The sequence below is a fragment of the Mustela nivalis genome (genome assembly GCF_964662115.1).
Source record: "Mustela nivalis genome assembly, chromosome: 16".
Taxonomy (NCBI): domain Eukaryota; kingdom Metazoa; phylum Chordata; class Mammalia; order Carnivora; family Mustelidae; genus Mustela; species Mustela nivalis.
In genome coordinates, this window is record NC_139035.1 from 7,996,562 (window position 1) to 8,018,982 (window position 22,421).

The 22,421-nt window shown below is 38.1% G+C and overlaps 1 protein-coding gene across 37 annotated transcripts in view; it reads right to left on the reverse strand.

Moving 5' to 3' along the window:
* Window positions 1-1,046: 1,046 nt before the first annotated feature.
* Window positions 1,047-22,421, reverse strand: part of CEP170 (centrosomal protein 170) — a 123,598-nt gene continuing 102,223 nt past the window's right edge. For 7 of the 37 annotated variants that reach the window (XM_082702219.1, XM_082702212.1, XM_082702239.1 and 4 more), the window contains 8 exons: window positions 20,868-21,102; window positions 16,246-16,423; window positions 14,054-14,224; window positions 10,549-10,637; window positions 5,859-5,952; window positions 5,075-5,126; window positions 3,258-3,383; window positions 1,047-2,778 (listed from right to left, as the gene is read on the reverse strand). In XM_082702219.1, coding sequence (XP_082558345.1) covers window positions 2,768-2,778; window positions 3,258-3,383; window positions 5,075-5,126; window positions 5,859-5,952; window positions 10,549-10,637; window positions 14,054-14,224; window positions 16,246-16,423; window positions 20,868-21,102 — 956 coding nt within the window. In that variant the 3' untranslated portion in view covers window positions 1,047-2,767. Of the gene's footprint in view, window positions 3,384-5,074; window positions 5,127-5,858; window positions 5,953-10,548; window positions 10,638-14,053; window positions 14,225-16,245; window positions 16,424-20,867; window positions 21,103-22,421 lie in introns of all 37 variants that reach the window. The other 30 variants (XM_082702226.1, XM_082702207.1, XM_082702231.1 and 27 more) reach the window with 9 other exon arrangements.

The following is a 22,421-nucleotide window of genomic DNA, read 5'->3' on the forward strand; positions in this document are numbered from 1 at the left end:
TGTGACTCTAGAACAGGTCTGCGAGGGCGACCGTCGATGGCTGCTCTCTGCTGGGAACTGCTGCCGCCGGGCCAGTCGGTTAGGCACGCAGTACTTGTTTGTTGAATAGGTAGGATCTGGCCTGTAGTGGAGGACAGGGGCTTGGAACATGGGGAAAGAACAAAGAACCAGAGAAGGCTTTCTGGAGAAAAAGAGGAAGGGGAGCCATTTCCCAGCCACCGAGCTCTGGCGGACTCCACTCGGCACGCAGAGAACGACGATCCGCTCAGTGTGCCGATCGGAACCGGGAGGCCCACGTTAGCTCGTGAGGGAGGCGTCTGGATCCCAGGCTTCTAAGCCTAGTTTCCTTCCAAAAGTTAGGGTCCTGACAGGCAGAGATACGGCGAGCAAAGCCAAAGGCAATGAGGGAAGAAGCAAGATGTTTGAGAGTACAGGGTCTGCTCTGTACTGAAATGAAAGGGCGGGGCGGTGGGTCAGGAGGGAGGAGGGAGAAAGGCAAAGGCCCAGAGTAGAGAAGAATCGCTCAGGGCGGCGAGGAACTCGTGGAGAGTCTGAGTCAGGTGCACCGAGAATCCTGAGGGAAGGAACGGGCTGTGGAAAGCCTCAAAGGCCAAGCTAAGAAACAGAATGTTCGACAGTAACAGAGATTCGAGATTGGTGGGTATAGACCCAACAGTGAGAGAAAAGGGATCTGAATGGGCAGTTCTCAAATTTAGGATGTCCGACAAGATACTTTAAATTTCTTTGTTCGCCAAATGTATCATGGTCATAAAGCCTTCTGAGGATTCCAGGAGCTAAGAAATAAAGGCCTTCTATGTGCACCTTACGATTAGAGTACTAAGTGAAGAGAAGGAGATTTACAAAATCTGCTCAGAAAATCTTTTCTTCTTTAGTCAAAGCACCATGAAGTCTCACAATTACCGTGTATTAATTAGAACTGAAGGATTCCTTGTATGGCTAAGCCTTGGAAAATGGTGTAGAGTTATCTGGTAAACTGATGAAGTACTGGCAATCCAGATGGTAGAATAAAATGTACAATCAATGTATAAAGTTCCAGAAACACTTTATTTAAAAATGGAGCTGTAAATGCATAACAAAATAACATAAGTAATAAAGGTAACAAAAATAAATAAGGAGGATAATGTATTCATACAAAATAAAAATAACATAGTAAAAGGCCAAATGTTTATAATTGAACAAAACCGTGTAAACACTTAAAGGATAATGTAAGTTGAGTAGATGCTAATATTTTCCTAGACAACTCCTTACCTTCTACTTCCATGGGGATATAATCAGTACCCAAACAGTAAATAAAAGAGGGAGCAATGGTGATTATTTTGTTTGACTTTTTCTTCAAATGGATTGACCCTGTTTTAATGTTTCACTTATTCCTTCAAAGCATTTGTATCATTCCATTCATGTTCTTTAAAACCTTTTTTTTTTCCAGTCCTCCTTTATTAGAATGGAGAAGTTAGCTTTACAAGGAGAATAGTTCATTTACTGTTTTTTTAATTTAAAGAAAAATATGAGATTCATTACACAACAGACTTTTGTTTTTACATCTCTACAAAAAGGGTTTTTTTTTTTTTTTTTTTGCATCTTTATTAACTGGCCCAAAAGTACAGGAGTTTTTAAATCTTGTAAAGTTTTGAAGCATACAGAGTTAGTCTGTCTTTTGAAACCAATGTAGTACAGGATTATTGCTGAAATACTAAAGACCATTCATAAAAGTTACAAAAGCCACTGTTTTAACCTTTATAGACTGATGGGGTCAGGGGGAAGTCCAAGTTTACTAAGTAATATTTAAAGCAATTACGATTCACCCAAATTATAGTGTTCTGGAAACACAAAGATAATTACTTTCTTTTAAAACTTATCCAAATGTGAACTTACTGGAAAGAGAAAAAACAAGTTTACAGAAGGTATTTTTCCACAGGCTTCCTCTTTAGTGGCACAGGCCTGAGCCTTCATCGTTGCCGTCTTGCAGGGTCCTTATAACTGTGTAAGACGGGCAGGATTTACTACTGGGTTCTACAGGGAAACACACAGAAGCAATTCATTGCTTGGGAGCGAAACTATCAGCTAACCTTATGACTACTGGTTCTCCAAGTCTCCTAATGAAGAAAATTTTAACTTCATGATCATTTCAAGGGAATTTTTTTTTTCAACTGTCACATATAAACTTGGTAACACAGGACCAATATACGTGTTCTCAGTTTAAAAAATATACTCCACCTCAACAGTCTAATCTTTCTAGTTATCATTTGCCCTAAAATGAGACAAAATCTTACTTCCATTAAAAAAAATGGGAAAAAAGTGCCAAATTGAGCTTTTTGAAGGTGGAGTAAAACACCGAGGGGTTAAAACAAATACAGTATTATCAATCTCCTATGTACAAAAAAGACGGTTAGTCCTTACCGATATAGAGCTATGCCCACCTACCACTCCCGGCAAATCTTAGTGCAAACATAATAGTTCATCTCCGTCAACCCAAGACAATTTACGTAGCAACAAAGTTATAGAAATCACATATATGCTGGAAAAGTTCAGAACACAAGAACGACTGTCTGGAAAGGTCAGTTGGACTGTGGAGAGTAATATGTCATTGTATCCAATGGTAATGAAGACTAATATAAATCCTATTATTAAGAAGCAAATATAAGTGTTTAACAAATCTGTACAGATGAAGAGGAAGTCCATTTCGGGGAGCAGCTTGGCACAGGAGACATGGGGGTCAGAAATGTTGGGTATTTAATTTGCTTGTAGGTCACAGCATGGCTTAAAGAAAAAAAACAAAGATCTATGAAGGGAAAGGATGCAATCAGAGAATTCAATTTGAAAATCATAAAACCACAAAAGGCAACACTGCCACAATCTGTTTTTTCCTACACGTGCCTCTCGTGGTTTTCTAACGGCCCGAAAGGATTAACAGGATACCGCATCACAGGTAAAAAAGTAAATAAATAAAATTAAGAAGACCGAGAGAACGAGATTGGCTGACCAAGCTGTCTTGTTTAGTGTAAGTCAACACTATGCTGCTTCCAATATTTCTAGTCATTCCACAGGTTCTTATTTTTAACAATCGAGAGAAAGTCATTCATGTACTGTAACATCTTCCTCTTCCCCATCAGGGTTGAACCTATTGAAATGGATACTGAAATCAGCCTCGGACTCGGCATTCTCAAATTCAGCTGACACTGACATAGCGGCAGGATGGGGAACCCTAGCTTCTGGTTGGCAAAGGGTCGGTGTCTGACCGGGGCTGCTGTGGTTGTTCACGGGACTGGACTTCTGTTTTGGTGGAGACGGCAACATGGCGCTGGGGAATCCCATGTTGTTCAGAGCCTCCAGAGTTCCATCAGGGTCAATCATAGCATTGATTGCTAAAGGAAAAAAAAAAAGATAATTGTAGACGCAGGTAAATTTGGATGTGAACACTACTTATGACTAGGGTAATATTTCAACTAAGGATGCTTATATGAGCTTAAATTTGGCTAATCCTTTTGAATACCGTATTTAGAACCCATTTTGAATAACTCAGGGGCTGACCTCTATTGTAGATGACCCTGATCTGAATGAGCTCTCTGGTGTCCTGCACAGGCTCACATATGGGCCTTCTGGAGTCTGTTGGAAGACTGAGGTTTGGGAGAAAGGCCTTTTTGAAATTTGCTTCCATCATTGTGACAGGCGGGAAAACGCTGGGCGGGATTTTAATAAGCCCTCCTAGTTGTATTACCACTCAGAGGACTGGGGTTCATTGCCAAGATGGGGTTCTAAGGAACTGGAAGGCTGAGGAGGCCAGGAGGACATCGTCCCACTTGGAATGCTACCATGGCACACTGTCGTTCACTGTCGTTCAGTGTGTGGGGTCGTCAGACGTGTGCAAGGTGTGTGTGCCCCGGAGCCATGGGGATGCCCTCAGAACCCGATGGCGGCTCCAGCAAGCCCTACAGACCTTGCTACTCTATGAGATGGGCCAGTGAAAGAGCAACTTTCCATCCAAAAGATCCTGGAGTGAGTGGACAAGGAAAAATCTTAGGCAGTGATTTTCAGCTTGGCACGGGGAGAATGGGGAGTTGGCAGAAGGAAGCAGCTTTGATATAACAATCACTCTCAAGAGGTCCTTTTCAAAGTACACTGCTGTTCTATCAGCTAGCAGTCGTTGTGTTATTAGCAAGACTCGTGTCCCCACAGTGGTAAAATATAACCCTTTGGGATGTGGAAATTGATCAGACATTAAGAATCACTTAGTGAGGGCCAACATGTTCTGCCTATGGTAGTTCAAGCAACAAACATGGAGTAGAATCAGCAGCTGACTCTGGAGGCCAGTTGTGCTACTGCAGACTTCTAGTTCAAGACACACACGGGCACTCAGGCCTAAGGGAGACTGGCACACACGGAAATCATGACCCTTTGGCCAATATGCGCTCTTTTCTGTGGTTCACCCAAACAACTGTGATTTGTATCAGAATACAAGTTCATTTGGGTTACATAAAAAAGTGTCAAATCAAATAAATAAAGCCAACTGTCAATAAGCATTCTGAGTTGCATACAATTTTAATGCATTATTTTACATATTTTTCATATATTAATATTTATCTACATATAAAATAGTTAATATCATACTGCGAATTAGTCTACAATAGCTAGCCTATATGCCCAAGATTTAACTTTACCTTTTTATTTGTATTGCATTTTATTTTATTTCTTTTTTTTTAAGATTTATTTGAGAGAGAGCACGCGTGTGCGTGTGCCTGAACACAAACGTGTGAGTGGGGGAGAGGGGCAGAGGGACAGGATCTCAAGCAGACTCCACACTGAGCTGGGGCTCAACTCCCCGATCCGAGCCAAAATCAAGCATCAGACACTGAACCTAGGTGCCCCTATTTATACTGGGCTTCCAAGCTTCCTTTTTATGAATAATTTGGACAGGAAGAACTATATTTTTAACCAATTGTTATATTTGTTATAGTTAACCAAATTACGTTCTAGTAGAATATTTTAAGAGATACCACTTAGAATATATTTGTCTGAAACTGTTAGTCCTTCCTACTTAATTTAGTAGTACATGTACCTTGTAGCTGCTTTTCAACTCTTTTCAGCTCTTGTAATATAGAAGAAATCTCCTGGAGGGAAAGCAATGACAAAAATCAGCTTCCTGTAAGAAAAGCGTGTTTATTTGATAAGCAATGGCGCTCACACTCCTCTTACTTGGAACCTTAACATCATTCACATGGCACTACATCCGCAGCAACAAGACAGGAAATAATTATGATACCAAAAAACAAGATTCAAATTTTAAAATTCTTAATGTTTAACTGCAATTATTTTTTCAACAAGATAACAAAAGACGACAAGTTTAAGATGATACTACTATACGTGTATAAGCAATGATTTTGAAATACTTGCATTGAACATCTTTTGACAACTTTGAAAAAGTGCATAAGGATTTTCTCTGAGAAATGGATGAACCATGACCTCAGTTTTAGGATGACTCCCTGAGCCATGAAACCTGGATAGATTCTTGAGCAGGAGACAAGCGATCTCCCGAGGAAACGGTTCATGTCCACTTCTATTTCAGTTCAGCTCTTATTTCAAACTGCCTATTTACAATGTCTACTCATTACAAGGACAAGAAAGTATTAGTGAAGAAACATAAAGTTCCTCCTTTATACCATCTATAATTCTGAAGCAATCAACATTTTAAACCCCCATGAGAGATAGTGGAAGGCATAAAACTTCCCAAATCTGTGTATTTCTATCTTTTTAAAAATGTAAATTAACGAACACTTTAAAAGAATATTGCTCCTTTAAGATAAACCCATTAAATGTTCAATGTTCGAGAACAACTGCCATACCATGCTTGAGGTTTTCACTATAGGGACTTCACTCTCAGCTCTTAGCTTGCTTTCTATTTCATCCCAGTTCCGATCCTTGTCTTTAAATAATATTCTAGAAATTAAAAAAAAAAAACAAGCATTTTACTTTCCATGTTTTAAAAACCTATCATATGTTTAACAATAATATAAAAGCAATGCATCTTTTTAAAGTTACCCAGGGATAAAGAAACCACTAAACATTACATCAGCTACAAATAAAATACTGAACCAATATTACCAATAAACTCATTTACGTGAGAAATCTGTATTAAAAAAGCAAGTGAGTGGTTATGAATACACATGTAAATCCTTTCATAGTTATCTCATTTGTTACTGAAAACCAAATATAAAGTATAGGTGATATAACCCCCACATTTTATCTAATATTTTAATCAACCATAAAATGACCACTTACTAAAACATAGTTTTATTCAGATGGAATATACGCATTATAAACGTAAGATGAAAATAAAATGAATTAGGTATGAAAAAATCGTTAATTGATTAAAGTCTGATCATTCTTTCTAAGGCTAAAAATTGGAGTACTTACTGTGTCTTTAAAAGTCTTAACTTATGTTAGTATATTTGTATACAATGACCAACTAGGAGTTAAGACACTATCCGTTTGATAAAAACAATTGCCAATAAAGATAATTATCCTTACGTTAGAAACTAAACTCAAGTGTCTTAACTTACAAAAAAAAAGTAACAGAGTTTTCATTTGTCTTTTATTTATTTATTTATTTGACAGAGAGAGATCACAAGTAGGCAGAGAGGCAAACAGAGGAAGGGAAGCAGGCTCCCGGCTAAGCAGAGAGCCTGACATGGGGCTCGATCCCAGGATCCCAGGATCCCAGGACCCTGGGATCATGACCTGAGCTGAAGGCAGAGGCTCTAACCCACTGAGCCACCCTGGCACCTCTCACGTGTCTTTTAAAAGTGGTATCCTTCTCTCCCAATACTTTGGCATCTCTGAGACATGACTCAGCAGTTTTAGAGAGATGTGAATAAAAGGCACCTTTCTGGTTTCTTTTAAAATCTCTGTATTGAGCCTGGAAATCTAATTAGATAATATCTGCCTTATATAAATATCAACACTGTACAAGTAAGTTATTACTACTGGAAGCTGATCAGTATTTAAGGATTAAATAGTACATATTATTTGTATTTCTTCGAAGATCAATATGCCAGGTTCAACTTACTTTTGAAAAATATGAAATTCATCAACATCAAATCAAGTCTGGAACATCTACAAATTAAACATCGCCACGCTTAAAAGGGCAACGATGGTTCTAGAAACTGATAAAAGATATTCTTCTCAGACTGTTAAATTTTCTAAACCCAAAAGACTAATAAACCTCCTTGCCAGCTGTCTAAGACCTGATATCATCATGGCCAAGACGTTAAGACAGGTAAGTAAATTATGTGGTTTCTAAGAGTCCCTTGCAGCATTAGGACTGGTGCAGAAAAAGCAAAGACTGTTTCATGGACCACCTGAGAACTACCATGAACTCGTGTGATACAGAAAGTCTGCGCTTAGCCACACTGCGCTCAAAATCCAGTGAATTTTGCCAGAACATGGTTACTGGGTAAGATGCATGGGCTTCTCAAACTGTTAAAGGACACATGTTATCACCTTTGCTGACAGTGGCTCAGAGTGTTCACCAGAGGTTCCTGATTCATACACACAAAGCACCCCAGAGCTCCAAGCCACTGAAGGGATAAAAAACTTACTTTAAAGACAAGAGTAAATACCGTGGTATGGATTTAAGAAGCCAAACGTGGCATTTTGACTTGAGGAAGAGAACTCAAATACACTATCTAAATACTAAGGAAGCAGAAAACTAGATCAAGACATGGCTTTAGACCAGACCATAATGGTTAGAACTTAACTGTCTTTGTTTAAAGGTCATTATAGATCTTTCTGAAAAAAATTCACAGCTTTTGAGTGATCTTCGTATTACATTATGGAATCAAAATCATAGTCAGATTAAATGTCAGCATGGAAAACACAGGAAATGCCAAAGATAATTTCATTCAGCAACTGAACCATTAAGCCAAAAACTCGTTTTGCAAAAGCAGTTGGTTTTGGACTAAAAAGTCTCCAGGTCAAATTCTAAGTCCTTCACTGTCTGTTCTGAAATAGTTTTGGGAAAAAATTACTTAAATGAATTCTCTTAAACAGATAGCCTTACGATTCAATAATATGATCTTCAATGTGTTTTTACCATGACTAGGTACTTATCAAAAACTGATGAAATGTATTATTTCATCACATAAGCAATATAAAATTATATTTGTGTGGAATATTATAATTCACAAACCATATTCAAACATGGTTTCAGTACATCTTAAAATTTTAATTATAGGAATTAGAAATTAATTCACAGCATCGATGAATTTCTGAAGTATTTTTACATAGATTTTACACCTTGAGCCTTCTAGTATTCCCTGAACCCTTACCTTGATCTCTTAAAAATGTACCAGTTTATCTCTTCATTGTCTTCTAAAAAATACTAAGTTAGATTCTCTCTAGTTTAAAAGGATAATGTCATCTACACTGTCTTGTCCTATTTTCTACTTTTTAAATTTTTTTGACAAAAGTAATACAGAATGTGGTTAAAAATACAAATCTTTCAGAAAAAACATACATATTATACAGAATACCTACTATATGTGCATGTGTACATATATACACATATAGTTCTTCCCTCCTTTCATTTCTTAATCGTCTATACAAATGACCTCATAACGTATTTACTCTTGTACACCTTGGTCTTTTCACATAATGGTATCTTTACTTTTTCAAACGAGTATCAGTGAAGTATATCAACAGCCCCTCCAAATGCAGTTGGAAATAGGAGGCTTATTTCCTTATTTATTCCCTTAACAGTTAAAAAGTGATCACAGTTAAAAAGTTAAAAAGTGGGGCGCCTGGGTGGCTCAGTGGGTTAAGCTGCTGCCTTTGGCTCAGGTCATGATCTCAGGGTCCTGGGATCGAGTCCCGCATCGGGTTCTCTGCTCAGCAGGAAGCCTGCTTCCTCCTCTCTCTCTCTCTGCCTGCCTTTCTGCCTACTTGTGATCTCTCTCTGTCAAATAAATAAATAAATAATCTTTTAAAAAAAAAAAAAGTTAAAAAGTGATCACATGTTTGTCTTTTCTTAAGGAGTACCTTGTATATATAATTAGTTATTTTAATAACTACAATTATGTTGACATCTGCTATTTTTTCAAGATAATTTACTCTTCTCAATTTTCACATATCCTTATGAGTTTTAAGTAAACTTAACTTCCTATAAAATACTAATTTAACATTCATTCATTAACCAGTAGTTACATAGTTATTCTAGGTATGTTAACATTAAAAATCACTGCTCTCATGGAATTTGCATTTTAGATCGTGTACTTCAGTACCTACACCTGTATGTTCTGCTATCTCTATGTGATTTGTCTTAATTTCATTATTTTTGCCTTTCTTAACTGATTTTATTACTCACAACTTTTGTTCCAACTGAGCCCGATCACCCCTTTTTCCTTTTTATTATTAGAATCACTAGTTACACAGGATAAAAAGTATAATAACAATGCAATTTCATTGGATCCTTTCTAAATTAAAAAACGTGTACATTTTCAGGCTCAACATTTGATTTCAAGGAAATTAAATTAGTTGCATGCTATTTTTAATAACACATTCTGTAATTTCTGACTGGGCTTCTAAATGAGCCTACTGTTTCTATTTTCAACACACGCAGTGCCTAAGCAATCGGCACTCTAATGTCACGGTAGCTGAGGCCTGTCTTGTGTGCCCCAGCAACGATGTCACTTCCGAGTCTGCTGGTGCCACCATCTTCTCTCATGGTCACTGAGCTCCCTTCACCATGACAACCCATGCTCCTTGGAGCTGCCCACACAGCAGGCAGCCAGACAGACCAAGGCCGCCCAGTGAAATCCACAGGTCTAATCACAGGTCACACATGCCTCAGGTCTGGCTCAAGCATGCAGTGCAGCGTGATGAAACTGTTATTTTCAATTTATTTCCACTAAAATTATATTCTAAAACTAGGACATAGTGGAAGGATTGTTAACCAAAGGAATAAGTAAGTGAAATAAACAGACCTTTTATGGGAATGAAGTCTCCAAATTTAATCAGACTGAATGATTTCTGACTGTGTGTCACTCGCCCAACACAGTTCTGAGGCCCTCAAGACTGAGCGCGCACGGCTACAAGTATGCAAGCGTTCAGGTCTTACAGGGTTGCGCACACTGTTGTCTTTACCGATGAGGAAGACGAAACTAGCCTCAAGTTTCAGGTCTTATAAAAGAAACCCCAAAGGTCTATTAATTTAAAATACTTAGTGTTATTCTGTGCAGGAGTAAATTGTATCTAATTCTTAATAAAATTAATCTAAGTAATTTTATAGCTGTTAACTCTCCATTATAAAGGGCTGATTATTGAGTCTTCTGGTTCCTTTTCTGCCCCCTTCATGTGGCCTAGCTTCTGGCTATTACTTACACCTAAAAAAGAGACGGAACACGACAGTGGCGGCAGTGGGCTCGGTACTGCGGCCCTCACTCGTCCCCACGGGCCGTGGGTGGGGGTAGCCCAGCGCGCAGTGGAACAGGTGTCCCCTGACAATCTAAGCCCAGAGGTGTGAGTGCAGAACAGTACCTGATCTTTCCAGCTGTTTTATCTATCGACTGTCTTATCTTCTTGGAAAACTGAAACACGGATGACAGCAGCAGATTATCTCCCATGACCTGGAACATCCAAAGAAATTACAGTATTATCTCTGTTTTGTATAACCACGGAGAACACTAGTCACAGATCACTAGATTCAGGGGCATTTAGTATTTATGCTAATTTTAATTTAAAAAATGAGGAATGTCTTTAGAGTTATGTATAACTAAACTGAGAAAGAGAAATAAATATCAATAAAGGAGTTTCTTTTTAAAAATAACTTGTCCAGTTTCCATACTATTTTGGTCGTATCACTTATCACATATCACTTACAAAGAACAATCCACATTATCCCTATCATCAATCACAGTCATGATCCCATCTCTCATGCCTCTAATTCAAATGGTCAAAAAAGGAAAATACAAGTAATTTAGAATACTTTATTCTTTCACCAAATAATACGAGTATAGAGATCAAGAAGATTACAATCCTTGTTTTTTGGGGCAGAGTCTAATGGGAGAGATACTTTAGAAAGATTTCATTTATTTATTTGACAGAGAGAGACACAGCGAGAAGGAACACAAGCAGGAGAGGGAGAGGGAGAAGCAGACTCCCCACTGAGCAGGGAGCCCAGCGCAGGACTCGATCCCAGGTCTCCGGGATCAACCTGAGCGGAAGGCAGAGGATTAATGACTGAGCCACCCAGGTGCCCCTGAGAGATACTTCTTAAAAATTTGCCCAAAAGAATGAATGTTTACGATGGAGGCTCATAGCATCCTAGTTGAAATTTATGGGCAAAGCTAGGTTTGGCAAAGTTCTTCCGTGAAGGGCCAGAAAGTGAAGATTTCAGGCCATCTGGTCTCTGTCGCAACTGCTAAACTCGTTCTTGTGAAAGCAGCTACAGATAACACACCAACAAGTGGGCTTGGCTGTGCTGAGATAAAGCTTTATCTACAAAAACAGGTAGCCGGATGGATTTGTTCTGCAGAAGCTAGAAAAGGGATTGAACTGGGGCTAGATGTGGGTTCGCAAATCACCTCCTTGTAGTTCAGAACTGCATCTAGACTCTGCAAGACCGTCCAGAAAATAAGACATGGCCCTGGAGGTAAAGAAGCTGTTTAAGTCCAGTGCAGGTGTTAAAAGAATGGAGGCAACACTATTAAGTATTTTGTTAAAAAGAAGTAAGTGCTGAATTCTGTGATTCATTGCTACACAAATTCTAATGGAATGGGTGAGGTCAGTAAGGAAGGCACCATGGAAAACGAGAACCTGAGAATGTCAAGGGTTTGAAGTTAGTGCAGGATGAAAAGTTACTCAGGATGTGATCAGCAACATACTGGCAATGGAAGGCTAAACGAACACAATGGTATCTTGTGGGCCTTGAGGAAACAAACCAGAGCAAGAGTGGAAGACATCGATTACTCAGGCGAGGATAGAGTGTGTTTTAAAACCATCCGGTGCATGGCAGGGGCAACTGTGCAGCAGGCTACGAGCTCTCCCACTGGACTCTCTCTACTCAGCACTACTGCGAACACACACATTCTTACATACTAACTTGCAGTTCCTGTTCCTGAAGTCCAGGATACCAGCCTACAATCAGACTCTCCAGGGCACTGCTACCTCCTCTATTCTCCTACCCACACCCTAAGCCTTGGCCTGTTACTGCCGCTGCATGGCATTCCTCAATTAGCTCTTTCCATGGTGCTATGGTGTGAAATAACCATTCTTTGGTGAATAAACTCCTCTATATCCCTGAATTTCCCCCAAACTCATTTCAACTAACTTCCATTATCATAAATCTTTTTAATAAACCTCTCCATACCTTATTTGTCATGGCCACATTTATTTTTAAGAGAGTTAAACAATTTTTATCTGCATTGGTTCACAGGTACAAGAATTAATCACAATTCTTGATTCATGATATAAATCACTAGTCTAATCTGGACCACTTTTTCTTTCTCTTTAATAATGATAACTGATAAATTAGAAACTTACGATAAATCTAACAGCCAAAACAAAAGCTAGAATGCAGCACTAACCATGTTACAGAAGAGATGGCCAGAAATACTCATTCTGTATTCCACAGGAAGAGGACACTTGCTTTTGACCTCTACTATATGGCTTGGCTTCACCCATGGGATATTAGCAGACTTGACATGAACATGAAATGTGCCTGCATGGTGGGGCTTGCTCTCTCGTGCTTCTGATGGAACCACGATAAGAACAAGCCTTGGCTGGCCCGCCTGTCCACGCAATATGAGAGTCCCATGGGCAGGCCTGGAGTCAACCTACGGCTGACTTCTCATTGACCAGCTGAGTCATTCCAATTAACCCACAGGTGTCAATAAGCACACGGTTACCACTCCATGCCACTGAGAATTTGTGGGCTGTTATGCAGAAACAGCTGACTTATGTAACCTACCACTAGTCAGCTGGTTTCCTCCATTCTATCTCCCTGCCACCCTCCACCCGGGTTAAACAATATCCTGAATCCCATTCTTCATTCCCTGGCTTTCCTTTTCATATCATTCATATCATTTCCGTTACATCGATTTCTGGTCCTAAGTATATATTTTCATTTTAAAAATTTATGACACAGAATCACATTGTATATAATCTTCTGAGAATCACTTTTTTCATTTAATATTACATGGCTAAAATTCACCCACATTGTGGCATACTGCTGTAGTTCATTTATTTTGATTACTCTGTAATTACTCCATTTGTACACATACAAATTATACACATACAACTTTATACATTCACTTTTCTGCTGATAAAAACTAAGTTTTTGTTATTGTCCACAGCAGTGCTATGACTTCTTCTGTGAAAGAAAGAAATAATGTTAAACCGTTCTTCCAAAGTGACTGCAGCAATTTAACCTCCACCGCTAACACACTGGTCAATGTATCTGTGTTCTCTAACACTTAATATTTTAAGACTTTTAATTTGCTGCCAGTTGAACAAGAATCACATTATAGTCCTGAAATGTTATTTCTCTGAATACTCAGGAAGTTGAACATCTCTGTATTTTGAAGATTTTAGGTAATTTCTCTTCATGTCTTTCGAAGATTTTTCCATTGGGTGGTTTTTACCTTTTTAAGTTGATTGGTAGGACTTCTTCGTGTATTCTGTATACTAATCCTTTGTTGGCTGTATGTTTCACAAAAGTCCTTTAATATACTCTAATTTATCCAATCTTTTATAAAAGTCAAATCTTTCTGTGTCTTTTAAGAAATAACCCCTGACTATAATGTGAAAGACATTTACCTGTATTTTTTACTAAAAGTTTAAAGTTTTGCTTTTGCACCCTTTAGGAACTTAATTCATCTGTAGTTAATCATCTGTACATGATGTGATGTCAGGATGAAATTTCATTCTACTCCTAATAAGGACAAGTGCTTTCTTTCCCAGCCCCATTTATCGAACAGCTCCTCCTTTTCCTACAACAGGACATGCCTCTTCTGACATTTGTTAAAGTTTGTGGTTTACTTACTTCATCTCTGCTCCAGGTTCTCCGCCTTGTAATTGTTAAGTGATCAGGGGGCTCTGCTGGTTGAGGTCTTGGATCACCAGACCGACAGTTGTTTCCTTCTGGTGTTTTAGAATGAACTAATGGAGGGATCTTGCGGAAGTTGAGGCTTTCATCAAAAACACGATCAACCAACTAATAGGACAAAAGCAGATCCTTATGAGAATAATTTGGAAAGGAACTGACCCTGGCATTATCATTTTTTTAAAATTAGACAGAAGTTATTCCATTGTCAGGTAGTAACAGAAGCATGATGTCTTCAATAAACCAATTACTCTTTCTTTTTATAAAAAGGTACCTGTTTAATAAGATGTTCAGCTACAAAATATTTTATTTTTAAAATCCAAAATACAGAATTATGCTGAATTCAATTCTTCAATGGATAAGCTTTTCCCCAAATGGAAAACAGATGATAAGCAGAAAAAGCTGAGCCATGTAAATGGACAAGTTTATTTTACTCACATTGCCTTACCAATGTAAAATAATGTTTCTTTTCCTTTTAGTTTCCTATCTTTTTTTTTTCCTTTTTTTTCCTCCCCAAATCCAGGTGCCAAATTTCTTCACAGATATATAAATTGCAAATTCCAATTAAGTTTACAAAAGAAAAAAAATTTAAATCCACAAAATAAGTATATTTTGGTCTTAGGTAAGCTTTGAACAATGCTATAGAAATTACATATTCTAGTAAAAATGACATACTGCCATCTACAGTACATATTATACAAATACAATACAAAGTAACTCAGGTTTACTGAAGAAGGAATAAACTTTAGTACAATATTCAGAAATAAAACAAAAAAGGAAAAATGAAAGTCTATTCAATGAAATGTCTGAATAATTTTACTGGATCTGAGTGAATATATAAGCATGTTAGGTACAATTTAGTTAGAGAGCTGAGAAAATAATATCTTATCATTTTAAATGTACCAGAAGAATTGTGTATGTCTTGCCACCAAGAAGATCTTTTGTTTTTCACCAATGAGGATGATTTTATATACATTTACAATTGATCAATGTGGTAACAAAACTCTACACAGATTCGTGAAAGCTCATTTACCAAATCAGACAACACATGAAGGGGGAAAAAAAAAAAAACCAACAACAAAAAAATGACCATTAAAGAACTAGATTATAAAAGGAATGTGACAAAAAGCAGAGGAAGAAAATATCATTAACACAGTTTATCAGAATCAAATTTGTCAAAAAGGCTAGCCATTTTGGGCTACTTTTGAGAATGTTACTTCATAAAATTAAGGAAGCTTATTAGAGGCTGGCATTTTTTTTTTTTTTTCTGTAAAAGGTTAGATAATAAATATTTTAGGCTTTGTGGCCAATATAGTGGTTGTCTAACTACCCATCTCTGACACTGTAGCACAAAACAGCCAGAAGACAGATACATAAAGAATGTGGCTTTGTCCTAACAAAACTTTTAATTCATTCTCTCAAATGCCCATCTTTCACTTGCGCCAGTTCAAGAGAGCCAGTGTGGCAGAGTACCATTAACTTTATATGATCCAGCAAAGGTACCTTCTGGGGCCAGTTACATGATACTGGCCCCTGGAGCTGGAGAGCAGGAGCCCTGGTTTGGGAAGGACAACAGTCTACATATGCTGCCTTCCCTTCCAGAATTTACAAGAATGTTTCAAAACTGAATATACATGTATTTTGTCTGTGTGCATAAACACATATATTTCAAAGTATCTTTGAGTATATATGTGTCTTTTTAAACAGAATTATTTAAAGTAGTGGACACTGTAGCATTTTCTCTTCCTTTGCTAGTAGGGATGTCTACTAGCTAACTGGGTATAAAGATACCTTTGTAACTGAAGTATTTTCATTGCCAAACTTTATAGAAACATTATACAATCGTTTATCAAGCTGTGATTTGCTTTTCGGATGCCATTTATATTCACATTTTAAAGTGAAACCATACACCAAGAATTGGCCGACAAAGTGCTTGTTTTAAACAATTTTACAACTTCATGCTAATAGTAGACCAAATGTTAGCCTTTGCTAGTTTTGTTACAAAAACAGAAAAAGAAATTTTTCAAACCAAAGTTGGAAGAAGCAGTGCTGCATGCAGACGGGGAGGGTGGATGAACTAAAATAAACGAAGCAAAAAGCTAAAAGCAAAAGAAATAAAGAAAAGAAAGAACCTTATGCATTTCTCCATGAAGATCTCCTACCTCTTCTCTAGTGTCTATGGCAGAGCCAGGGGTGGTGGCGGCAGTGCTTACTGTGGTACTGGGCGCAGTGCCCGACGACGTCACTGAGTCTATCTCTCCTGCTACATCGTTGATTTCCCGAGCAATGAGAGCAAGGTCTTGGCTGATCCTGGTGATGATTTTAGAAAAGAAGTTTAATCCCTTTTAAATAACAGCTCCAGAAACAATCATTTGAGAGAGAATCAGTTATGTCAGCTGTGTGTCTAATTAAAGATCTGAACCAAAAACTTAAGATTTTTTGGAAATCCTATGAACTATTTTGATACTAAAAGTCTTGAACTTCAACTCCCGAAGTTAGTAAAAGTAAGTTTCGCAAAACACCGTCACTTTGAAAAACATGTTAAACACCCAGACATAGTGATATATCTTTTTAAAATACAGCGTCAATGCTGATGACTAGTATTAACGGAGAACAACAGTGAGCAGAACCCAAGGAGTCGCTGGCCCTGGAAAAGAGAGCAATTACAACTTCATTTTCACTAACCTTCAAATGAAGCTTAGCTTTTCTTTTGATTATAAATACGAGTAACAAACAATAGATGTATTAGTGATACTGGTTTTTTTTTTTTTTTCCACCAATAGGAGTCACATCATAGTTGCTATAGGTATCTCAAAACAATCAGACATTACTATTTCAAAATTCAGCCTGCGGCAAGAATATTCCCGAACCATATATTACATTGTCACTTTAATAATGTTTTGGTAGGGGCGCCTGGGTGGCTCAGTGGGTTAAAGCCTCTGCCTTTGGCTCAGGTCATGATCCCGGGGTGCTGGGATTGAGCCCCACATCGGGCTCTCTGCTCAGCAGGGAGCTTGCTTCCTCCTCTCTCTCTCTCTCTCTGCCTACCTCTCTGCCTACTTGTGATCTCTGTCTGTCAAATAGAGAAATAAAAATCTTAAAAAAAAATAATGTTCTGGTAACATTACAAAGAAATGCGGTCATACTGAAATACAACTAAATAAATACAACTAACTATGTTATGCATTTAGAAACACTGTTCTGAGAGGAGCTCCAAAGCTTCCCCAGATGGCCAAAGAGGTCAGGAACCTGGATGCAGGACCTCTAGCTACGCACGGCATGTCACACCACACGTTAGTTCTCCCGAGAGCCACAGCGTTCTTGTGAGGTAGAACCTCTCTAACTGAACGTGAGTCAGGACACATTCCCAGAGAACGCGAGTGGCCTGATCAAGACAACACAACTTACTGATTGCTCAGGCAGGGCCAGATCCCGGGGTGGAGCTCATTTCCACAGAGCCGTTTATTTGTGTTATCAGCCACATGGACTGAAGAACTAAATAAATCTTATCGGTGATAAGCAAAAGACAAAATGGGATTTTTTTTCCTTTACTTTTTTTTTTTTTTTTTTTTTTTTTTACGAGGTAGAAACTTAATCATCTACCACTGATACTCTTGCTTTCCTCAAAAAGATCTCAATTCAATGAGATCCGAAAGTTTCCTAAGTTAGGAACCCAATTTGGCTCCTTCCACAGGGAAGGTTTTGGAATGGCAGAACATTCTTAAAGCAACATGTGAAAACTTCTGCAACTTTAAAATTGAAAGCAGGTACAAAGTAACATTTTTATTTTTTTAACTTGGGCAAACACTGCCAGGGAAGGCAGTCACTGCATAACAATTTAGCTACAAATTTAAAAAGAGAAGCTAAATGGAAGCTTGTGGCCTTGCAGACACAATCTGTGGTCAATTCCTTTATTTACCAATACAAAAAGGTAGGAAGAACACCAATAAATATGTTCTCATCACTCATAACTTAAGAATAAATGTAAAGAGCACATTATACTATATATAATTATGGAATGTGTATAATAATAGAATGAAAACCACTACGTTATCAAGAACACCCCTAGAAAGAAGCTTTATACTCGTCAACTCACTCCATTCTCACAGCCCCCCTGCAGGAGAGGTAGTCATCATCTTGCTTTACATCTTGTTTTATAGATGAGGAAAAATAAGGCTTAGGAGAAGTTATATAAGCTTTTTTTTTTTTTTTTTGGTTAAAATCACAAATAAGTGGTATTAACTAGATCATTTTTATTATGTCATGCTACATCTCACATTATCATTCCACATGTAATTTTTAAAAACTTGTTAACTGTTGATAGGATTCTTCTGGAAAGAGTTTAAAGTGTTATTTTAGATACTATATTCAATTCCTGCATTTCTGAAATAAATGAACTAGGGTGAAAAACAGAATAACCAAACTTAAAAGAGACACACACACAAAAAAATAGATAAGCATGCGCTTATCCAAAAATCCACTTTTGGTATTAAGTTTTTTTATGCAGACATTTATACAATGAAGCTGCTGATATCTGCAGACATCAGTGGGAGTTAATTAGAAAAAACAAGTCACATACACAGACAACAGCAGTCTCAACAGGTTATGTAGTAAAAACTAAAACTACCACAAATAACTAATGTACACACGACGTAAACTGCTCAGTCAGTAAGCACCCCAAAGCCGCCTTCTAATTTGCAAGTTTGTTGTGTACCTGCCAGCTGTTTCTCTGGGTGCCAGTTCCTATCTTAAAGTTGACTCAATAATACAGACCATAAAATTGGCTTAAGTCCACACTGCTTAGAAGTCTCAGCATCTACTAAAAATCAGCAAAATTATCAAGAAAATCAAAGTAAGGAATACCTTTCAAGTAGAAGGAACAGATTTATAATTCAACAGAGAGTGTGACTCTATTCATGTAGCTGTTAAATCTCAGCTTACTAACTCCGTCATGATGCTTCTAGATTACGCTCACTGGAATATTTTATAATCTCGTATCTGTGTGCTTTTTTTTTTTTTTAAACTCTGAGCTTATAATCCTTGTTCTTATTCTCATTCTCTACCCCCACCAAATCTGCCGGAGGAGGACATTCTGAAATGATACATACATTTTATTTGGATTTTTGCAATCCACTTGTTTTCCTTGCTTTCAGATATATGGCCGAAAAATACTCCTTAAAAAATTAAAATCCCAAAGGCAAGTTTTGTAAGCATGGTGCTGCTAACAAACTGGAGGGAAAAGGCATAAGGTCTTTAGAGGTTAAATGGCCCGGCCACTCGGCAGTCCTGCTACGGATAACGAGACACAGGGACAGTGGTGATAGAACTCATGTGGTTGCATGATGGAACCAAGTGAGAATGTCACCTAGTGCTCCTGCACACTGTCCCCTCTGCAGTATCTGCCTTCTGTGTGGGGGCAGGGAAGCGGGTTCAGCTCCAAAGAAGGGGTTCAGGTGTTCTGGTCTGAGGTCCAGAGCTTCAAGGGAGTGGCCCAGGAAGGGGAAGCAGACACACCTCCAGTTCCCTCGGGTACTTCCTGAGCAGGTGCACTGAGCCCTCTCCCCCACAGGAAACGATGCGAGGACAAGGCCTGCTGTTGCCTGCCATGCCCACAAGAATAAAAAATGGGTGGAAATTCTCTCACTGCAGGCATCCTGCGGGTTCATAAAAATTCATGGATCCTGAAGCACATATAGGCCTGTCCCCTAACTGGCTTGCAGGGCTTTGATAATTAGGCTCAAAAAAAGCTATTTATATGGCAAAATAAAATGTTTAAGCACCACAGTGAGATTAAAAGGACATGCTGTTAAAGAATTATAAGCAACTGAAAGCAACTATAAGTAAATGGTCATTAAAGACCAAAAAACATAAACTTCAAAGAAATGAGCCAGGAAAAAAACACAACTCACAGAAGTCAACGAAGGAAAAAAAAAAGATAAACACCATTTAATTATGGTAAGAATTTATTATTTTTTTAAAGCATCTATGGACTTACTATATGTGATGTTCTTTAATAATGTTGCCAAGTGTAAAACTTGAAGATCAGGGTCTTAAACTGAAGGCGGAAGTAACTATGGCATGTAAATGGTGAAGATGTTTAGGTAACATATGGTATAAAACACTGCAGTAAAATTCAGTATCTTACAAACTTAACAAAACATATCTTAACTACAAGAGCATCTGTTTGAGCGCAGCCTCTCTTCAATGTTCAGTCATGACAAGGTAGTGATTAAAAATCGCATCTGCAGCATTAATTTTTATTATAACCTAAAAGTTACACAAAACAAAAATCAAAATAATAAAGGGTTGAATTAAATTGTGCCTAATGAACTCGTAAAAGTGAGAGTAAAAATCCACCTCCTCTAATTCTCCCCAAGAACACGAGCAATGGTTCTCCATCAAGGACACTGCTATGCCCTCTCTGGAAGACAAAGGGAAAGTAATAGAAGGTTCAGCTGCACAATTCTTAATTGTGGAAGAATGGAGGTAGCCGACGCTACGTTTCAGAAACGGCATCTAGAAACAAGAAAGGGGGGCTGCAACCGAAATCAATTAGTTGTACAATATGGTAGTAGCACTGGCATTAAACACACAAACTGAGAGAAACTGGACGGAGAGCAGCTAAGTTCACAGCCACCTGCAGATCTCACTTCTAGGATTACTCGTACAAATCACATCAAAGCTGAAATCTGTTATCAGGTTGAAACGCTGACAAAACATTTCAATTTTTAAAGATGATCCATTAAAAACCAACCTCGCTATCTCTTCTCGATGAGCGGTCCAGTCTCGGATGTAATCTTCCTGTTCTTTGATCCGGTGCTTGAACGAAGAACTAGTAGGCATTGCTGACCCAGAGCTCTGCAACCGAGTAGTTTTCAGGGCTGGAGAAGTACGCAGACGAGTATGTTTAGGGGAATTACGGTTTGATCCAAATTCATCTTCTGAGGTGGAAGCATAATCAGTAGGAAAGCGCCTCCATCTTGAATTTACTAAATTAGTTTAATTATTAAAAAAAGAATTATTATGTTACCTTTTAAAGGAGATAAAAATCATGATTTCAAAAACACCATGAGACACACACAGCACAATTTTCAATAACTGACATACACATACCTAACAGAAATCATAATTCTACTACTTCTCAAAAATAGAAACAGTACATTTTGGTGAATTAAAAACAATGAGCAATTAAAAAACAATCGAAAGACCATGTTTTCCATAGTACGGTGAATAAAACATTCAGATGAAAAATTCACTAATGATAACTAAACAAGCTCTATTCATAAATGTTTAATTTGGTTACTTTTTTGTTGCAAATATTTCTCATTTGAGTGAAGATATGGATTTTTTTTAAATGACAGTAACGGCAACAACAACAAAATAAAAATAAGGGAAAAGATGTCCTCATGCCACATAGACTTCCAACATGGAGATGGTAAATCCCTCTTTTCCCAACATACAAATGCGCATAATTCCTGCTGTGGAAATTATGCTTTTATGGCATAAAAAAAAACATTACCTCTGTCATTCAACATCCTGTTATGCTATGATTGGAAAAAATCTTTTTACATGGTAAAAGCACAACAAAGCATCTTCAGTACAACTGTCTGCCGCTTTGACACTGAAAGCATACGGTGAAAACAGACGATGGCTTAAGACCCACAAGGAGCAAAGCTCTACGAGCTGGTCTCACAACCACTGACACTGAAGGCACAGGAGATACTGTGAATAGTCACATTAAAGAAAGCGACAATCACTTTCTTATTTAAGGTTAGTAAAGACATTCAAGAGACGGTGTTGCTGACACATCTGAAAAATCAGAAGACAAATTAATTTCACTACTACTGTTAATGGGAGAAGCAAACATACAAGTAATTTGTGAGGCACAGAATAGAGGCTGATTCACGGTAAATGTCACAAGGGCAGGAACCATGCCTGTTTGATCTGCTCCTGCCTACCCAGCCTTGGCAGAGCGTCTGTTTAATAACTCTTTTTGAACAAATGAATAGATAGATACTGACCATTTGCTTTTCTCAGATTAGGAAAAACCTACTGAAAAGCATGAGATGTTTTTGGTGGCTGAAGTGACAAAAACTTTGCACCTGCCAGAAGTTCCAACTGCTATTAATACTAGAAGAGTTTTCTTTGTCTTTCCCTGTCTCCCCCCTCTCTCTCTTCCCCTCTTTTAAAACACAAACGGACCCTAGGCCGCGTAGGTTGGTGGAGCCTAGAACTGCTTCATACTTCACTGGAATTTTATGCCTCTCCTATCTTTTCCTCCCCAAACCACAGTTTGCCTCTGAGACTC